Source organism: Opisthorchis viverrini (genome assembly GCF_000715545.1).
Source record: "Opisthorchis viverrini unplaced genomic scaffold opera_v5_100, whole genome shotgun sequence".
Taxonomy (NCBI): Eukaryota; Metazoa; Platyhelminthes; class Trematoda; order Opisthorchiida; family Opisthorchiidae; genus Opisthorchis; species Opisthorchis viverrini.
Genome location: NW_008751756.1, coordinates 841,180 through 860,324, shown reverse-complemented (window position 1 = coordinate 860,324; position 19,145 = coordinate 841,180). Strand labels below are relative to the sequence as shown.

Sequence of the window (19,145 nt, the reverse complement as noted above, 5' to 3'; positions counted from 1 at the left end):
GTTTTGGAGCGCTTCAAATGTCTTGGAATTTGTATAGGTTCCGATTGTAGTATGAAAGGTGAGATAAATGCACGAATCTGCCAGACTCGGGTCGTGTTTGCTGATTTGACACACCTATGACATAAAGTGGCATATCTCTGAATTTCAGGGGCTGAGACAGCGGCACTGAGACATCTTCAGGTCTTGTGGGTGCTGTCGACGCGACTCACCTTCCAGAATGGCGTTAGCGTGATCTTCCCTGCGCATGATTCGAGACGCTGCAACATATGGCTGTTGACCGATATCAGTAACCTCCTTGTTGTCAGCTTCTATTCCGATTGCCTGAATGGGATTTTGGAGGCCTGGGCACCTCAGAATGTGGTAGGGGAGTAACAAATCCCTTACTCCTCCAATTTTACCACATGGTGTTCACTAAAAGTATCACCAAACTCCTGTGTATCAAATTCTAGAAGACTCTATAGACATATTCTCAGTAGAACCAGTCCTGTGCCGGTAGGTATTTAGACTCAGGATGGCAAGGTCTTATGCACATGCATGTGCGCCTGATTTGCACGCATGTACAGCTTATCATATGTTTCATTTCTAAATCTCCTCTGCTGTGACTATGCCCTGGATGGATGCTACTGACTCATGCACTCCGCTTGAGAATGATGTATTTGCAACTTGGAGTTTTCGGTTTGAACGCACTGTAGTTGTCTTGAACCTCAAGTAATTCATAGTTCGGTAGTCACATGACCACTCAATTTCAAATCCTGGCATTCTGTGAACAGTCAGACTTAATCCACTTCTAGCATAAGGTAGTTGAAAAATGATCTGTTTGAAATTCTTGCTGTCCACTGCCGGCTATTTTGAGTATGCCGAATGTTGATAGGGAACAAATTGAATGCGCATGAAGTGTTGAGTTTACCGGAAGAAAGCTAGATTCAAATTCGCGCACTACGCCTACTCGAACTGAGTGAAACCGGCAATGGATGGCTTTCAGTCGATCCTCAGAACAATACCTACGATGGGTTTGTTTTTTCCTTGTTAAAGAAACTGCTTCCTTCAGATGGAGATTATTGTAATCCACCGGAAATAACATTTCCACTAACTGATTAGTAGTTTGAGTTGATTTTCTGCACGTAACTGCCAACTCTGTTTTCACCTATGAATACAACTCACTGTAATCACGACCTAATCCGTTGAGGAAACATTTGGGCGCACCTAGATGTTTCCTCGGTGGACGAGAGTACCATGGTCACTTATGCACGCGATTCAGCCGTGACTATGCATCCAGAAAAATCATCTATGGGCATTTTCTTTTAACTAGTATGTTCTCAGCTTCATAAGACATGGTGGCAAGTTATAAAAATGTGCCTTCGGGAACGACATAGTTGGAGTTAGGTGTTTTGGGAGGTGTATTACCGTGTGGCCTCTGTTGCGAAAACCCCACCTGCAGCTTTCTCGTTGAGGTGTTGGTACTAAGGCGAAAGACTGGAAGCCGATGTCAGGTTCCTTTGGCTATCTCTGTAGAGTAACTGGCTGAACATCGTTCCCAAACGAACGGCGGTAACATGAATCAGCTCTGGTCGACTAGACTATGAAGTTACCCTCAGAATGAAGTTTCATTCTGGTGGTGTTCATCTAGTGCTCCCTGCGAGTCCTCTACGTTTCGCGTCGCAGTTGGATGTGCTTAGGCTGAAGATGCACATTCAACCAGTTTCCAACTGGTGCTGAGGGCATTCTTTGCATCAGATTCGTGTGAAACTCCACAAAAACGACTTGTGCCCTCCAGGTAAGCCAAAAGCAAAGGGACAGGTGCCCCCCACCAATTGTTGTTTTATGCCCTCGTCGAAACCACTATCCACTTGCTTTTATGCATTTGATGGTATACAGCAGAATGAATGTTGTGCAAACTGACTGCGTATCATTTGAACCATTTCATACGTCCAGTGTTATCCGGTTATGTCTGCCTAATCATCTCACGAAGTTTCTTCAGTCCCTATTTCAATTTCTACTATTTTTCACTGTAGGATTCAACCGACTGTCTCATCGAAGCCACGCACGAAGTCCCGGTTTTGAATACTTACGTTCAAGAGTGGGAGCAGTGGATATCAGAGAAAGTGAGTCAGACGGTGACGCTCCTTTTTGTTTCGTTATATGAGTTTCTACGCATTGTCATGTTAAAAATGGTCCAATGGGGACTTCATTCTGTCAGTGAAGATAATCTATGCTGCAAAACCGAGAAGCACTGAACAGCTATTTCATCCGTCTTGAGAATCGCCAGCAATGCGCATCTCACGAAAGTCAGAGAGCTTCGAACCCGCAACCCTCCGGCCATTGGCTAGACACTTTGGCCACGAGTGGCTGATCAGCACTGTGATTAACTCTCACTTAGACAGGGTATAGCGTCACTCGCCCTTCAATAACGGCAACCACATCACATGGTCATGTAATTAGTGGCTCGTTCAGGGATAACTTCTCAGCTTCACAAACTCTCTGCCTCCTCCACATTTTCCTGTTCACATTGGAATTTTGGTGCTAATTAGATCCACACACAACTGGTGTTACATAATCCTTGCTCGAACGGCCTTTCTATCTGGATTTCAGTGGTAGTGCCATGCAGAGTTGGCTCTTTGAGCTATCTCGCCCCCCGACCTCTGAAAAATCCCCTTGATAAACAGAACCTTGTTCATGACATCCTAATGTCACGATGAATGATGACCGTATCGTCTGCCCCCCTTGGAAGCACATCTCTTCTGCAGTGGTACTGTTTTGTTTTCTTGGTGTATTTCGTCATTGTATTGATGATTCCACAAGGGTGAAAGTGGACTGGGTGCGGGGGTTAATAGGTTCTCTGGATCTGTCATGAGGAACCCAACTGGGAGCTCCGGGTTAACCAGACAGGGAAAACGTAGCCTTTTCGAGACTGCTCACGTGCGTCAACTGTGAATATTCTCGTTAACGTCCAGTTGATCTGAACATAGTCCTAAGGTGTGCATTCACTGTGCATGTTCACTGCCGTGCTGCTACCAGTATTAGTTTTTCCTCTACCGTTTTTCCTCATGGTTCTCTGTTTCCAGCCGCCTGTCACCCTCCAGTTGGAACGCCTGTTGCGAAACCAGGAGGAATTCCATCCTTTCATGCAGTACATGAAGTCCATTAAATCTGCTGCGCCACTGATAGCTGTGTTTCTGATAAGTAAGTATCCATTGTCGTGACATGTCTTTCCAAGTCTGCTCCAAATCATTTGGATCGTTTTTCAAACTTTCTCTCAGTTCACTGTACCGCTCATCGTGAGATCTTGGACTTGCGTAATCCAAGTCGGCATACCTTATTCGCGTATATCTGTGCCACTTCAGTTAGTGGCTTCCAAGTCTAAAAAAACCGTTCAGCTGTAGCACTTTTCCGGTGCCTAGCTGCCATACCATCCGAAAGAAGCACGAGGGCTGGGATACTACCAGGTTGCCCAAGCCTCGACCCGGGCGTCCAAGTCTAGGCTTCTGTGATGCAATATACCAACTCGTATCCCCTAGCATACTGCGTGTGTGCGTTACGCGAAACAAGGCATTCCCATTTGCTTTTCCTTGTTACTCGGTTATTTGAATTGTAAGGTTAAGTTCATACACTTGTCTCAGGACGCTTTCTTAGACATTGTGAATGCGGCGTAAGTTCGGACTAGCAGCTGCTGAGTCTAGTAACCAAATGCAGTAGCATGCCGATCGCCGTCACCGTAGTGTATTTAGTGGGCGTCGATACGGGATCACTTAACAATCGGATTGATTTGAGAAATTTCAACGGTAGCTAGAGAGTGGTAGTAATTCACTGTCGCTGCATATGAGTAGGGCGGCTGTTTTCCGTAGAGCACGGGCTAGTGGTAAGTCTCAATTGGGAACATCGCTATCCAACCAAGGACTCCAGCTGTTGAGTAAACTGATGATTCATCACTTAAGTCACCTACGGGGACTCTGAACCGTCCGGGTTAAACTTTTCTCATCCCTGTTTCCTAATGATTTGATTGTTTGTCTTCTTCAGTTTTTGCTGCAGATGGATTCAACGCGAACTTAGTGAACTCGTTTACTCTCCCGGGATTTAGAACGCACTTTTATCTTTGGTGCCCTTCTTATTTGATTAGACTCAGTCTCTGCTTCTTCTGGAGCATTATAAATGTATTCCCGTTGATCTTCCCAAGTGTTTTCCTAAGCGTTCTATGCACTTCCGATTCCGTATTATTGGATTTGGTTATAATTTGTCTGTCTTTTCCTCGTTCATGAACGCCAGTATCTTTGCCTCGTTCAGACTTCGACATTGATGAGTCGGGTACTATTCCTGGATTCATTCAGACCAACAACCGATCAGCTCATCTTTGGAGCTGATAGAAGTTGTTGCTGTGTTGCAACTTACAACTTGTGTCAACTATGGAGGGTCTCTGAAAGTCTACTCTTCAGACATTTGTGACCTGTAAGACGTGGCCACTTCGGGCGGAAGATGTGGGACTTCCTCAGATATTTAACCACCGATGTCCGGGCACTTTATCTGAAATAAGCTGTAATCAGTTAATTCGCAATAGGTGACCGAGAAACGGGAGGTTTGTAAAGCAGAAGGTGATGCACTCGGGGACTTCATCCAGTAATTCAAACCAAAATGACTTTCCCAGTTATCTTTCAGGAAAGTTCAGGAAGACGCGTTCAAGAGAAGATGGGTATACAGTTTTTGTAAACATGATGCATATGAGAGTTTTACTTCCCTGTTCAGCCGGCATTTTCTAATAAATGACTCCGCAGCGAAGGCCTTCTTCCTTTCACTGGTACCCCACGTCCTATTCTGGATATCAAAACGCATTGCATTTTCAGGATCGCAATTTGATCTGGCACTACCCACATACGACTATCCTTGTTCAGCGTGTTGATCTCGCTACAACTGTTTACGTCTCAGCAGAAGCGTGGATTGCATTGTATAGTTAAAATGATGGCTTAACTAGGAGACTTCATGTCCTGATGACACAATGGATAGTAAACGTTTTGCTTGGATCGTCTGAGGTATCATCCGGCTGACCGTTGCACAGCTTTGTATGCCACAGTTTTCTGGCCCTAATATCTATTTCTCTGTACTCTTGGTTTGACTATTTTTAGAACTAAGACAAACAGGTTCCATTGTTTCCCCGGCACAGATTCGCATCATCGATTGAATCACAATCTAGGAGGTACATTATGTTTACTTCGCATTGTGTTCATTCGTCTCAAGCACTCAACCTGAGTGCACCAAAAGCAATTTGACAGGTTTTCAAATGACCGAATGAGTGTGATTGCAAGACGATTGTCTAACCCCATGCTGTCTGGCCTTAGTATGTGTAGAACGTGGCTAACTGCATACAGATGCCCTTGTTTCAAAGTATTGGGAACCAAAACCAGAAAACCAATCGTTGAAGCTGTTGACTTGTTGGTGAACAACCACATTCATCAGCTATCTAATGATAGCTTAATCCAAGCCGGAATTCTTTTCCGATATCTTTGTCTCCCATTTTGGTTTTTTATTTCTTCATTTGTACACTTTTGTGAGTGATTTTGAATTAGGCCGTTTTGAAGAATCCGAGTGTAAGAGTTGTTGTGACTAAGAAGTCCCACTCCTCTGAACGGTAAACGCTCTGGTCTGCATTCCGTTAGGCATGTCAACTTTTCGAACAAATTTTCTTACATTTCAAGTTTTTGAGGGTTTGCTGGTATTTTCGATGTTTCGTAAGATCTGGAAGGTTCTCCTCGTAATGATTTTCCTCTGAACACTTGGTGTTTATGTGTACCCTCATCCTCATCAGGTAACATCAATCGACGCGTCCTTCGTGACCCTCTTCCGCCGGACACTTGTCGCGAAATTCGATCCCAAGTTGTTCACCTTCTATCACTTGTGCGCGATTCAGTGAACCTTGATACAGATCACCGTAGTCCTACGACGGGAGGAGAGGAGGAGGATACCACCGAGCCACAGCCGGACCGCAAAACTCAGAATCCTCGCCTGTTTGCTTTGTCAGCTGAGTTTGAGAACCTTTTGACGGACTTTTTAGCCGAACCTACTGATGCAGATTCCCTGGATGGACTGGTTCATTCCACGTTGTGGAGAGAGTAAGTTCCGTTGTTTTGTGCCAGAACTAACTTGTGGAAGTTTGACAATCCTTCCTCCTTCTCCAGGAGCTGATAAATCTATTGTGTTAAAATGCGCAAACTGTGGTTTTCGAGTGTATTGTTGTTGGCGCTCAGGAGCTTCATCAGTGAAACCAAGTGACTGGACATTTTACTGTTGCGTCTCATATTTTCTGGCGGTTAGAACGAAACATGATTGCCCCTGGGGTCTAGTCAGATGTAGCTCGTCTGTTTACCCCTCTAAAAAGCTAAAAACTCAGTTTTACTGGATTTAGTACCGTGGTACAGTGGCATTCTTCCTGTCTTCTCGGTTGGGTCAAAGTATTCAAATGACTGTTTAAACTGAAGTTGTTCTTTTGGCGTATTCATCAAGGCATTGGTCTGGTTTGGCGATAAGTCTTCAAAGAACTGTATTTTCTGAGAGGACGATGGACGGGCGCTGATACGTTGAAGCTCTGTAAGACGTGTACTGCACGCAACTCTGCCGAACTAATACATGAGTGCCACTCATTTCTGTCGGCTTTGTAGCACCTCATCACTCCTGATGCAATCAGACAACACACGGGGAATGGTCTGTCATTTCCTTTAGTAGTGTCAATGATCATTAACCTCTGGCTTAGAAAAGACAAATCACTTTGACTTTGACTTCGTCTTGATATTCCAGCGTTAATGAATTCAACGTGATAAAGACACCTTCCTTCCTGATGTCGGAATATTTTTGTCCGCTTTGCCGAATTGATTTTTTGGCGAAAGAATTCCGTCTTCCAGACAGTCTTCGAACTATATTTGGCCAATGTACTTCAAAGCGTTCTCAATTCTTTTAAATCAAACCTATCTGAGAATGTTGCTTCTGAAGCTTTGGTCAAACTTGAGGTGGCCTAATGGCCAAAGTGTTTTGAATCCTTTGTTTATGCCTTTTACGCCACGGAGAACGAAATCCGTATCACGTTTCCTATGTAGTGCTCAAAGGATGTCACAGCAGACCTTATAATGGAATAATTGGCCGATCATTAAATGAATTCCTTTCATAAATGCGTCTGACTACCACAAAGAGCAGAGTAGAGAGGATGAAGGGGCCATTTCACTCTCGCAAACAGTGTGTGCAAGTCTCAGACAACGTTTCTGGGCACCGGCGTAAGGAGGGCTACTCGAATGGATTTTCGGGCTCTTTCGGTGGAAGTGAAAGTCTTTTCTATGTGAACCACAGGAAACAAATGAGGTGTATAACCCTTATTGTCAATTGATGATGAAACACTGAAGATTTCTCACCGTTTGCGTATCCGTTATAAGTTGGGGTACATACTCACTTGGATAGCTTAAGTTAGGAGTTTGCGTTTTGTTGGGAGATGTTCATCCTTCTTGGTTAGAATGCCACTACCGATGGTTGAGCTGTGTAGCTGGGTCTTGTCCGACCCTCTTATCATGAATAGCTTGTGTTTTTCATCCATTTCTTCAACCATCCTAGCTGGACGCCATAATTGTTGCTCCTGCAACGCTGTGCATATCTAATACTTGCGCTGTTCTAGATGCATGTGTTCTCGCTGTGAAAACTCTCACGCAGGTGTGCCATGTATAGTGTCCATAACACAAGGTCGTCATAGCAGCCGTTCTGTATCGGTTGCTACTTTGTCAAATAGGAACTGGGAGAAACGAACAATAGGCTAGTGGTATCTTGTCATGGAGCTGAATTTTCGGCTTCTAACCTCGGTTGGGACAGTCCATCCAGGAGTCATTTGTTATCTATCTGTTTGATTGTCCTAGGGTCTTACCATTTTCTTGTCGTTTTCAACTGTGTTGATTGTGGTTGTACGGCAGCATGGTATCAGTTTTGAACACCGATTTTGTGATTGGTTCGGTGATTGGTTAGAAGACGAGTTCCTGAAAGCGTCTGTCCGTCAGCTTGTGTTAAATGAAGCTTTGTGAATTTACTCTACTACACATTTTCGGTCTAACGAATCTCTAGAATGGTGACAAAAAGTATGCTTTACTCAGGTTAAGATTTGTCTGTTGCCGATTGCAGGGTCTATCGAAGGCATTACTCAAATGTAACCAGGTTACTCGGGTCCAGTTATACTAACGCTTTAAATACACAATACGTGTTTGTCACTGAATGCATCTACTGCAGCTTGCGACGAATTCCAACCGTTTTTGTGATCCCAAATGCGCCGAGTCAGGAGACACTTTTAAATTGCTACTATTGTAATTTGCATATTGTTCCTCCTGTCGCAAAGCCTCTTTACCCTGACGGGAAGGCGCATTGCGAACCTCAGAAGCATCATTGCTCGCAGCTGCTCGTTTCAAAATTCCAGATTTATCAACGCGCATTAGGTCAATGAACATCCTCCACTGGTTTGTTTGGTATTTCGTGTAGAGCACCGTTTCGGTAACTTGGAATCTTGTGGGTTTTGTGCTGAACCATTCGATTTGACATCATCCCATCCCTCAGGATGTTATTCACTGCAGTTACAATTGCCTACGCTTGGTATTTAATGAAGCGGGATGCGTATTACAGTTCCGTCTTGATGAGTCGTTTGTCTTAGGGTAATTTATGTACCTCATGCTTAGTCGTTCCAATAACTTTTGTGGGCGCTTAAAGGTATTTTGGAAATTACCGGTCTCCCAAAACTACCGTGCACCTAACTTAATTTGACGACCATTGAGCAGGGTGGCAATCTTCACAAGAATGGTCTTCATTCGAGCAAGAACAGGATGCTAAGTGCGATTATAACGTCGTTTCAGTTCACACAAGTTTAATTAGGGTTTTTATATAATTGGCCTCTGTCGATCAAGTGGTCTAGTAGGTTTGATCAATAATCCCAGGTATTTACCCATTGTACTAAAGATCTAAACTGGCTCATTAAACCAATAGGCCGGTGTTCTTCGGGGTTCCCCTGTTTCTGCAGTAGCTACCCATCACACACGATTTAAAACTGTTTTGTAATCGAATGTACACGGTCTGTACCACATAGCTCGGATGTCACGTTGTTCTCTCCCTTGAAAAGGAAATACGTAATCCTTGTGGAAAGCCTAAATCCAGTGAATTTAATCGTTCTGTAATGTATTTGTGGGTTTCGACCGAACCACCCTCGATTTGAAACAGTCGTCGCGTGTTGATGTATTTCTCGCCGCTCCTTTTTGTTTGTATAGTGCATATCATACAGCGTCGCGACAGATCGGTCTACATTTCCTACCCATGTATCTGGAGAGTCCAGAATATTTGGCGCATGTTTTTGGTCCATCCTGGTTTTGTCTGCCCGACCGACCACATACACCAGGGTGAGTTGTATATGCATTGCATGCGGCTCTTCATAGTTTTTTTTTACTGTACAGTTTGCTTCATTGTGTGGTGATCTTGTACTTCACCCGGTTGTTCCCGTGCTCCAGAGTCTACAATGTTTGTTCATTCCGAGAAACCTCAGCTTATTGAGTTGATTTTCTCTTTGGGGATGACACTCTAACCGCCTATCGAATTCCAATGGCACCAACTGTTTGTGCATTTATTCCCTTGGGAGGACAATGCTTATTTCATATGTTAAACCTCCTGAAACCCATGTTTTGGACCTCGTTCTTCCCAACCTTTAGGCATGTTATTCACGCTTATTTTCCTAAAAACTGAAATCACACAGCAAACAAGTCCACAGCTGGTCTCTATCGGTAGCAGTAGACGTGCATATTTGCCTGGTCTTATTTTCATCCAATTTCATTAGTTCATGATGCGCTTTGATACATACAGCTGCTTAATTAGTGTTTATCGCTGCCCATCTTGTAGTTCCTCCAGACGTGCATCACAAGCGGAACCTAACAGTCGGTTTGAAAATCCATTGAAAGGCATGTTCGCGGGTCACACCGGTATGCACACTTATTTTATGAAATTGTGCCTGTACTGTTTTTTTCATATATATGGGATCGGGTGGGTTTTTTGCCTGACACGACCTGACTGTTGTTTTGTCCATGTGTCATTTTTAATACTATTTCAGCATTTCCAGCAGATCGCTTTCACCTCGTTCATTTGGCTGTATCACCCTTTCGGTGCCTAACTGCCATGTCACCCGAAGGTTGCACGAGGGTTGGGATACTGCCAGGTTGCCCAAGCCTAGACAGGGGAAGTCGGAAGGCAGAGGTCGGGTTCGAACCATGGACCTTCCGACCAGTAAATTTGAGCTTTAACCACTTGGGCTATCTCGCCCCCTCACTTTCCCCTCACTGTCTTTATGCTCTCTTGAACATGCTTCTGTTTGTCTCCCCCATTAGGAACCAGACGAAGTCGTTCATTTCTTGAACATGTTTCCACTTCACTTCAAACATCAGGTTAACAGTAAACGGTCAACTCGTCATAATAAGCAATTTGCTTTTCTTGTCTCAGAAAACGCGAGTAGGCGAAACCAAGTATGTGGTTGTATTTGGATTCCCCCCCCCCCTGACCCTGGGCAGGACGAACAAATGTGTTCATAATAACCGTCCGGTGACGGCAAAACTATAAATGGTGGCTCACCTATACCATTTGCCCAAAATTGCACGCTAACTGTGGGCTACGGAAGCGTGAGCAAAGCTCGTTTGTACGCCCCCATGGGAATTCGAACACATGTTTCATCGCTTGACTGCTTCGTAGGTGGTTTTACGCAACCGTTTTTGCCAGACAACTTGTACGTACTAAAATACGTCCAATCTAGCGATGGTTACCAAATTTTTCTGAGAACAGTGTCCAATCTATGTATCGTCGATCTTTTCAGTTACGATTCACCTTCTCGTCGTTCTTCGTTGCTGATCCTTTCCATTTGAGGTCAAAGCGTGTAGCTGATGCCGTTCAAAGCAAACTACATCCATGTACTTTCCAGAGCAATAACAGGCAAGGCTCAATGATCTGGATAACTTAGTCAACTCAGGTATCCAATTGAGGCCGTAGAAATCGAGTATCCCAACCAAACCATCCATCTGTAACACCGCTTTTTCGGAGTCTTTAACACCCTGTCCGTCTCTTGTGAACACCAATCTTCGGGAATACGTAACAGTCTGCTGTAACCTAACGAACGTTCATATTTTCAGGCTTTCTGGTGTTTATTTAGCCAGGACTAATGCCAGTTTTTCGAAATGCGTAGTCAGACGATTATTTGTGAAGCGGCCGACTTAATCGATGCGTTTTTTCAGCGTGCTGTTGACAATCGTCCCGAGGTTTGATCCTACCTATATACCTTACCGGTCTCACATTCCAGCAGGTACCGTTCGGCTGTCGACCAGTCCGGTCAGTCGGCAACTTGAGAAAATGGGCTCGCTCTTGTCACTTACAATATTTGTATAGCTAATACACTCAGTGCTTACCGATTCATTTCAGCAGAAACATGACCACGTGCACAAAAGATCAAGCTTACGGCTTCCCCGCTATTAGTAGCTGGTTGCTGCATTAGGCTTCGCACCTTGTCGGTTTGGCATCCAGTTGCCACTGAATTATGGGTGATAAAATACAGTTGGTTGGTGTGACGATCGCATTTATACACGACGGCTTTCGTTTGTTGCTTTGGGGATTGCCCACTGGTTAAGACGCGGACTTACTAACTGGGAGGTCCGTGGTTCTAACCCAACCCCAGCAATTTGACTGCCTCTGTTCAGGCTTGGGCAGCTTGACAGTAACTGAACCCTCGTGCTTCCATCCGGTGATATGGTAGCTGGGCGCCTAAAGAGTTTTACAGCTTGACGTTTATTATTTTCTGTAGTATTTATATGGGGTAAACAAAGTTTAGATATCGACCTCGACGGCGGGCAAATGAAACTTCTTTTGACCGTAACTGCGACGACCAGTACCTCACAGGTTCAGTTATGTGGGCAAAAATATCCGGAGAATGTAACTGTTACTTTCGTTTACCACTGAACTCGAACGGAGGCATCAAGTCATATTTTATCATCATCATTGTACATTCTTTAATGTTTCATTTTATTCCATCTCGGGTTCTGAGTCCACTAATCCGTTACAAGCCATTGAATACCAGGCCAGACGTGTTGGAGAAATTTCAGGGCCACTCTAGTGTTCACTGATTACTTTGTTGTAAGTGTTGCATGTGTAGGGTTAGGGACCGAAGTGTTTTGGTATCCGCTGAACAATCTGAACAATAATGGACACGTCGAAATGACTCATCTTCGGTTCCTGCTGCGTATGTTAACTGAGTGACATGTTTTTGCGGAGTTTGCTTCGCTGCCCATGCTGTTTTCTTCAAAATTTTGCGTGACTGACAAGCATTCTGCAAGCACTTACACTGAAATGGTTCAAACGACCTGTCCTGTCGCAGCCGTGTGGTTACCTGTCTGACGACTGAACACCAATCGATATGTGGGCAAACGATCACTGTTGTCGTAGTGAGACACTAGCAAACTGGGCCCACAACTTTATTTCATTCTCCCATTGCCTTGTTCTGATCTGTGCGCGACTGTGCCGTTTCATTACCTACGACAAAACGCGAGCATGCGTACAGTGTGACTGTTGTTTTATCCGCAACGAACGAATCTGACACATGGTCGGAGCATAAATTATATGAAAAACTTGATATGTTTTCCATAAATTTGCCCTCAATTTTGTGTTAATTTAGCGCATAATGAAGATTATCCAGAGGAATCTTTTGTACATATACCCGCTTTGCTGGTAGAGAAACCCAGGAAGCGATCAACTTCTTCATATCATAAACTTGATTTATTTAACCTCTGCGTAACGTTTCCATGTTCGCTGCTAGAAGTCGGTGGACTGTTTGGTTTCCTTCACAAGCTTCTCTCATTTGGGATGTTTTTCCCTTACAGTACTTTGTCATTTCAAGCCCGAGTCCACGTTCAGTTTTTTGATGCTATCTTCGTTCCTCCCTACACTAAAGACTGAGCATTCTTTGGGAAGCCTTATCTCGAAAAATACCAATCTGTAAGCTTTACACAAGTAACTTTAGTCGCAGAGTAATTTGTCTAGATGTTCCACCGTACTCTTCAGTTGACCCACGTGGTTCCTGTCACCACAAACTGTTATGCTAAGGCCAAAGGCTTTTTCGTCTTTTTTGGCGGATTGGTTCTCTGCGTTGAAAACCGTGCATGCCATGCGATATTCACGTCCCGTCTGTCTTGACGATATGATTAGCTCCACACAACAATTGTGCTCAAGTGTAGAAATGGGAGTTTAAGCCCCAGGTTCCGATTGGACAGCTCCGCGTTTTGGGATGTTGGAAGAGGAAGAGTCGGAGTGTCTGAGTAGTTTTTCTCTCGCTTCTGATGTCCGATTCAACGTAGCATCCCCTCCCTTAACGAGCCATACCTGTCGTATCCGCTTACTTCGTGGCTTTTTTTGACCTATATTGACCTTCAGCCGAAAGGAGGAGAAAGAATAAGCTTGGAGGATATCTCACTCGTTAAATCCCACGAACAGTGTCTGACATCAAGCTCTCAGCACATATTTGTCTAGCGTTTGTATCAGTGTTTGATTCCTAGTAACGCGCCACACTGATGAGCGCTGTCGTATTTCAGTCTCTCCAAAGAACACCCGCACTATGGATGAGGACTTCACATCTCATTGATTGAAGTATATTTGCACGGCCTTACTGGACTCACACATGCAGCTTAGCGTTCGTTCGAGATCTGACCGCTTCCTGTCTTTGAACGCATGGATTATAGGAGACACTCTCTAGTTGCAGAATGAATATCTCGTTCATCAACAGGTTGACACCCCTACAGCGAAACACCTCTGACTGGTTAAGGGCACCAGTCGGCGAAATCAATATCTAAATTAGAAGTTTGATGTCTCACTTAACTTACCTATTCATGGATCTGAATTTCATTTGCAAAACTGAGAAGACCCTTCTTGCCAATTCAATACGGATTGAATCTGTGACCCTTTAGAAACCAGCTTTAGTGGACCTTCCTAATTAGTTTCTCTCCTCAGATCAGTTGGTACGGAACAGTCGATTCTCCCTCGCTTTGTTGTCCTGGTTTCTAGCAATTCCTAAGACAGTTTTTCTGCAGTGTTTTGACCTCCTAAGTAGTTGCTACTGGAAGATGTGATAATAATACAAAAGCAGTCCGTACTTCAAATAGATGCCTTTTATAGGACGCCTTGATGCGTTCTGAGAGCTTCTTTTGCACATTGGTTGTTATCTCATTTTAGAAGAATTTGGTTTTGCTAAAGTTGCCACGTCCTGGAGGGAGTATTGCATGTTGGGATGTTGCTTACTAAAGCGGCGGTTGTACATTTGTTAATGCTCTAAGAGGTCCCGAGAGCTAGTTATACAAACAAAAAAAACTGCGAGCATTAACAATATCAGCTTGCTGAGGAAAAGTTATTACAATAGTGTAAAAAATGAACAAAGGGACTTATCGTATTGCCGATTCGAGTTGATAAATCCTTTTGTGAGTACGGATGCAGGTTTCGTGTTTTCTGTGCCGTTGTAGTGGCCCCACGTAGTCCTGAATATCCGTGAGTGAGGCGTCGTAGTTCCAAGCGGCTCTACTCCGAGTTGGGTGACGTGCGAAGCTGCGTTGAGTTGTGTTGTATTGTTGTGGTGTTGTCCTATATGTAGGAACGTCTGTGTGTGCGTGGGTGTCAGCACAAGGCTTGTTGCTACCGTATCAGACGGTAGACAGTCGATATCGGATGAGTCACCCTTGTGTATCGTGGTTTGTACGTGTAGGGGAAAAAACGAGGTCTTGGGATCTAGGGCTTGATTGTGAGCTGTGTAGTCAAGTGAGTCACGGTTGTGTGGCTTGATTTGTGAGTGCGTGTGGCGGTGACCTGTACAGTCATGTATGCGGCGAAAGGGTAGCTACACATTTTTTCGTGACGCCACTTATATGATTGACTCTCTACGGCCCGTCTGGTTTCTGACAACTGTTCACAACAGTTTCCTCTTGCTCTTTTCCATAACCTTGCGGTTAAGTTACATCAGTCGCACAGCGGATATTGAGATGCTAAGCGTTCCAATAAGTAATAAAGTCGGATACATTGTTAGAATTAGATGGGATTCACATTTCCGTATTTACTTGACGATTTTCCCATCTTCAAAATTCAAGAATCCCTTGATGGTTTCTTAAACACATAACCACTTTGTTTGGAGCTTTTGCACTATTTACTTCATCTTTTACTTTTAATACTCTCTTCTTCACCCAGTAGAGGGACGAGTTTTGTACAGTCTTGGTTCAGACAGCAATCGACAACCCATGAAGCTTCCAAACCGCCAGACAAAATCGTCATCTCAAGGATTAAACCATCGCACTGAGACTCTTTTGGTGCAACCACACTGTATAAGTTCCCACGGAGATGGACATCATCAGCTCCGTTCTCATTATATGCTTCAGTCACGTCGGATTGACCTCTCAGACTGGCGTGTCTATATTCCCGGTTTATCTCGCCCAGAAGTTGCTCCTGGGAAACGCTTGATTGATCAACTTACACAAGGAAGCAATCCAAGGAGTGACAGTCCTACGCGCCGCGCACAATACTCAGCCAGACCGCATGATGCGTCATTCCGGAGCAAAATTACCGACGAATTACAGAATTTGCATGCTTCTTCGAATGCACAGCGTATGCCACAGCTGTCCCCGCAGTTCTTGTTCACCGTTCGCACCGAGCGTGTGGTGCGAGGGGTGCGACAGACGATTGCACGAGTTGACAGGTATGTAGTTTTGTGGGTACGTCTTTTGTATGCGGTGGTCGTTTAACACGTAGCGATCGCCACTAAAATCGAACTTGTAAAGCGTAAGTAAAGTGATCGGAATTTGACTTAATACTCCGCATTTCATTTTTTAGACGAACAGACCGGTGAATACTTGTGCCATTCAAGCAAGTATCATAGTTTCGCACACAGACGGACGTCAGTGATAAGCGGAAAGTTCAAAACGATTCCAACCCAGGAGCTCCGTTTTCCCTTAAGTAGGGGTTTGTATTGGTTCACTTACTTAGAGCCCGATTATCCCATCATGTGCTAGCTGCAGTCAAGTAAAGCGGTGAACAAATTGGGTGCAGTCTTTCCATCTCACCGAATACCAAAATATACACGTTCTTTTGCGGCTCGGGACTGTGCTGCGTTAAGTTTTATATGTATACAAGACGAGAAAGCGTACTATCTTAGTACACAATACAAACAAGATGTGCATGAAATAGTCGAGTGCATATCGTGATCCTGTAACCGAATCCAAACAACTCAACCTAGGAACTTGAATTTGTGATCTGCAAATGTGACCTGTGTGGTTTAAACAGCTTTCCCTTTGGAGAACATTGAAACCCGCCTTCCATCTCTGCTTTAAACATCGATGACACTTGGTTTGGACCCTAATATAGAAAATAAACGGTTTGAAATGTAACTTATTGTTTATCTTGCCATTTACCATAGCAACTTATGTTCTGTGAAGCATACGCCACCTGTGGCAATGAGACATTCTAGTTTCCGACCAAAAAGCGGTGGTTATTTCCGTCATTTGCCGTCCGGCAAAGAAACAAGGCTGATGCTTGTCTTGTTTAATCGGTTTACCATGTTTATATATTGGTCCGGTTGATCTCGAAGAACGGGTTGAACGGATGGAAAGTACGTTTGTTGTCGAGTGGACGCTGAAGTTTGTTTGGAGTATAAAAAAATCGTTCAGCTGTAACACCCTTCCGGTGCCTAGCTGCCATGCTACTCGAAAGAAGCACGACGGTTGAGGTATTACTAGGCTGCCCAAGCCTAGTCAGCGGAAGTCGAGAGGCAGAGGTCCAGTTCGAACCACGGACCTTCCGGTCAGTAAATTCGCACTCTGACCACTTGGACCATCTCGCCCCTGGAGTATATGTTTTCATGGTTTCACATTGTGGCCTACTCGTCTTTTTTACCCTCCTTTCCGATCTGCAGCTTTGAACTCGCACTTTCGACCGAAACCATCAATAAGCATGATTCGTTGCTGAACCACTCGAAGCTGAAGCCACTCCATGTGTACAAGGATACATGAGCGTGAAATTAAGTATGAACTTGAGAATCAGTTCCCGAGCCCTAGTCAGTGTGGTGGATTGTATTTTGCAGGACTAATCACGTCTGTTTCAAATGATAGCTTGAGATCTGGTGGGTCAGATGATTGTTTCTTAACACATATTACCTAAATATAATCCAGTGTCTGAACTATCTGCCATAATATATCCCCAACGGAATCGACCTTAAGACCGATCCTAGTTTATCCGTTTCCTTAGATAACTTTTCTTCCTTATTCTCGCATGAAGTAGTGAGCCACATAAGGTACTCAAAGCGAAGGCGTTTTCAGCTAATCTGTTTCACGAAAGAATATTTTGAAAAAAACGTTCAGCCGTAGCACCTTTTGGTCCCTAGCTGTCATGTCACACGAAGGAGGCACGAGGGCTGGGATACTGCCAGGTCGCCCAAGCCTAGACAGGGCAAATCGAGTTGCAGAGGTCGGGTTCGAACCACGGACCTTCCGGTCAGCAAATTCGCGCTCTAACCACTTGAAACAGTTTCGTCGTTCCTCATCAAGTGTACAAAATGTATATCGCAGTTTTCAAACTAAAGGGGGCCAGAAGTGAATGGTTTCGCCGCTGGAATGGGATACGTCTTTGTTCTATGGACGTTCCCTATCTTCATCATCGCAGCACCCTCTCATTATTCCGCGTAGGTGCTCAGTTTAATTGTTGTTAGACCCGTTTGAAGATCGTTTTTAAGATGTTCTTTCCGGTAAAACGGAGCATGTAGCTCGCCCACTTGAGCACAGTTCCTTATACTTGCAAACGTATTAATTGACACAAGGTTGGTAAGTCCTTTGCTGTACTGTATCAGAGAGCATACGCCAAACCTCGGGTGATGGGGTCCTTTGGTATGCAATTAAAGGAGCTTTGTCTTAACGAACTAGCCAGTTAGCGAAATTACATTCATTTGCATACCAATTTAGTTTGTATGGGAGACACTTAAATCGCTGCTGAATTTCTCGTTTATGATGTTTTTAGGCAACTGAATGTGCTGCACCAGGCCGCCTCATGTTTCATTTGGTACGATATTCGAGATATTGCGATAGGTGTATAGACGTAATACAGTATCCATAAGATTTCTGAAAATTCCTCGACAGCCCATGACCAGTTTTGCCCTTCTTGCGGCTCATCAGGTAGGCACAGTCCCCGAGTTTCCCTCAATCTTACGCTCTACTCGAGACCAAATTGCACGAAATTAGCAAACAAATTTGGTTTTGCGGGAGGCTCACCTGGAACCCAGTTTAATTTCCTGTTTATGATGTTTTCAAGCAGCTGTTGGATGATTTTCAGCAACTTTTTGAGTAGTATATTACGTCTATGCATGTATCGCGATTTCTCGAATATCGAAAAACTGAAACATGAGGCGGCCTGGTGCAGCACCTTCACTTGCTTCAAAACATCATAAACGAGAGAGTGAGAGAGGCGAATCTCTTGAAAAACCAAATTTGTTTGCAAATGAGTGCATTTCACTAACTACCAAAATTACACTTATTTGCTTACCAGTTTGGTTTTTACGGAGGTTTCACATGAATCCCAGCTGAATCTCTAGTTTGTGATGTTCTTCAGTTATCTCCAGTTCACATACCTTTGGCGCTGGTCGAGCGTTTAACCGCACTGGCTTCTTTCTACGTGAAAGTTTGTCAACTATGTATTTTCTTTTCTGTTCATACTATCTGTTCTTTATCGAGGAAATACTCGGAGTTTTATGTACTCGAACAAAAATTGATTGAATTCCATGGAAACGCGATCACTCAGACGCTTCCTCCTCGGAAATTTACCCCTCGAACCTTCGAATTTCTGGAGAGTAAACGTGAAGTATTTGAGGAGTACCTACAGGTAATCTGAACCCTTCCTGTGCTAATTTTTTTCTATTTTCTTGTTCGTTTGACACCGCTTTTGTGTGTTGCTCCTTGTTTCCTCAGTGCTTCAAATGTTTTCATTTGACCTTTTATGTTCCCATCTTCATTATTTGACCGCTGAACCGAGTGTCGTGAATCCACCGCCTTACACTATCGTAATATACCTCGCCAACAGTTCAGTGTGCTTTTTTGGTTTACTTTAAACTGTCTGCA

General features: G+C 44.1%; 2 protein-coding genes across 2 annotated transcripts in view; one reads left to right on the top strand and one right to left on the bottom strand.

The window, feature by feature from the left end:
• T265_05358 (hypothetical protein) overlaps positions 1-19,145 on the top strand; it is a gene marked incomplete at both ends in the record, with an annotated part of 50,746 nt that overhangs the window by 16,717 nt on the left and 14,884 nt on the right. The window contains 7 exons of the mRNA XM_009170349.1: positions 2,013-2,102; positions 3,063-3,180; positions 5,792-6,095; positions 9,261-9,389; positions 9,883-9,962; positions 15,238-15,742; positions 18,762-18,909. Of these exons, the coding sequence (XP_009168613.1) occupies positions 2,013-2,102; positions 3,063-3,180; positions 5,792-6,095; positions 9,261-9,389; positions 9,883-9,962; positions 15,238-15,742; positions 18,762-18,909 (1,374 nt within the window). The remainder of the gene's footprint in view (positions 1-2,012; positions 2,103-3,062; positions 3,181-5,791; positions 6,096-9,260; positions 9,390-9,882; positions 9,963-15,237; positions 15,743-18,761; positions 18,910-19,145) is intronic.
• On the bottom strand, positions 8,217-8,453 carry T265_05360 (hypothetical protein; the record flags this gene model as incomplete). Its single annotated transcript, XM_009170351.1, has 1 exon — positions 8,217-8,453. The coding sequence occupies one exon, from the start codon at positions 8,451-8,453 to the stop codon at positions 8,217-8,219; it is 237 nt and encodes a 78-aa protein (XP_009168615.1).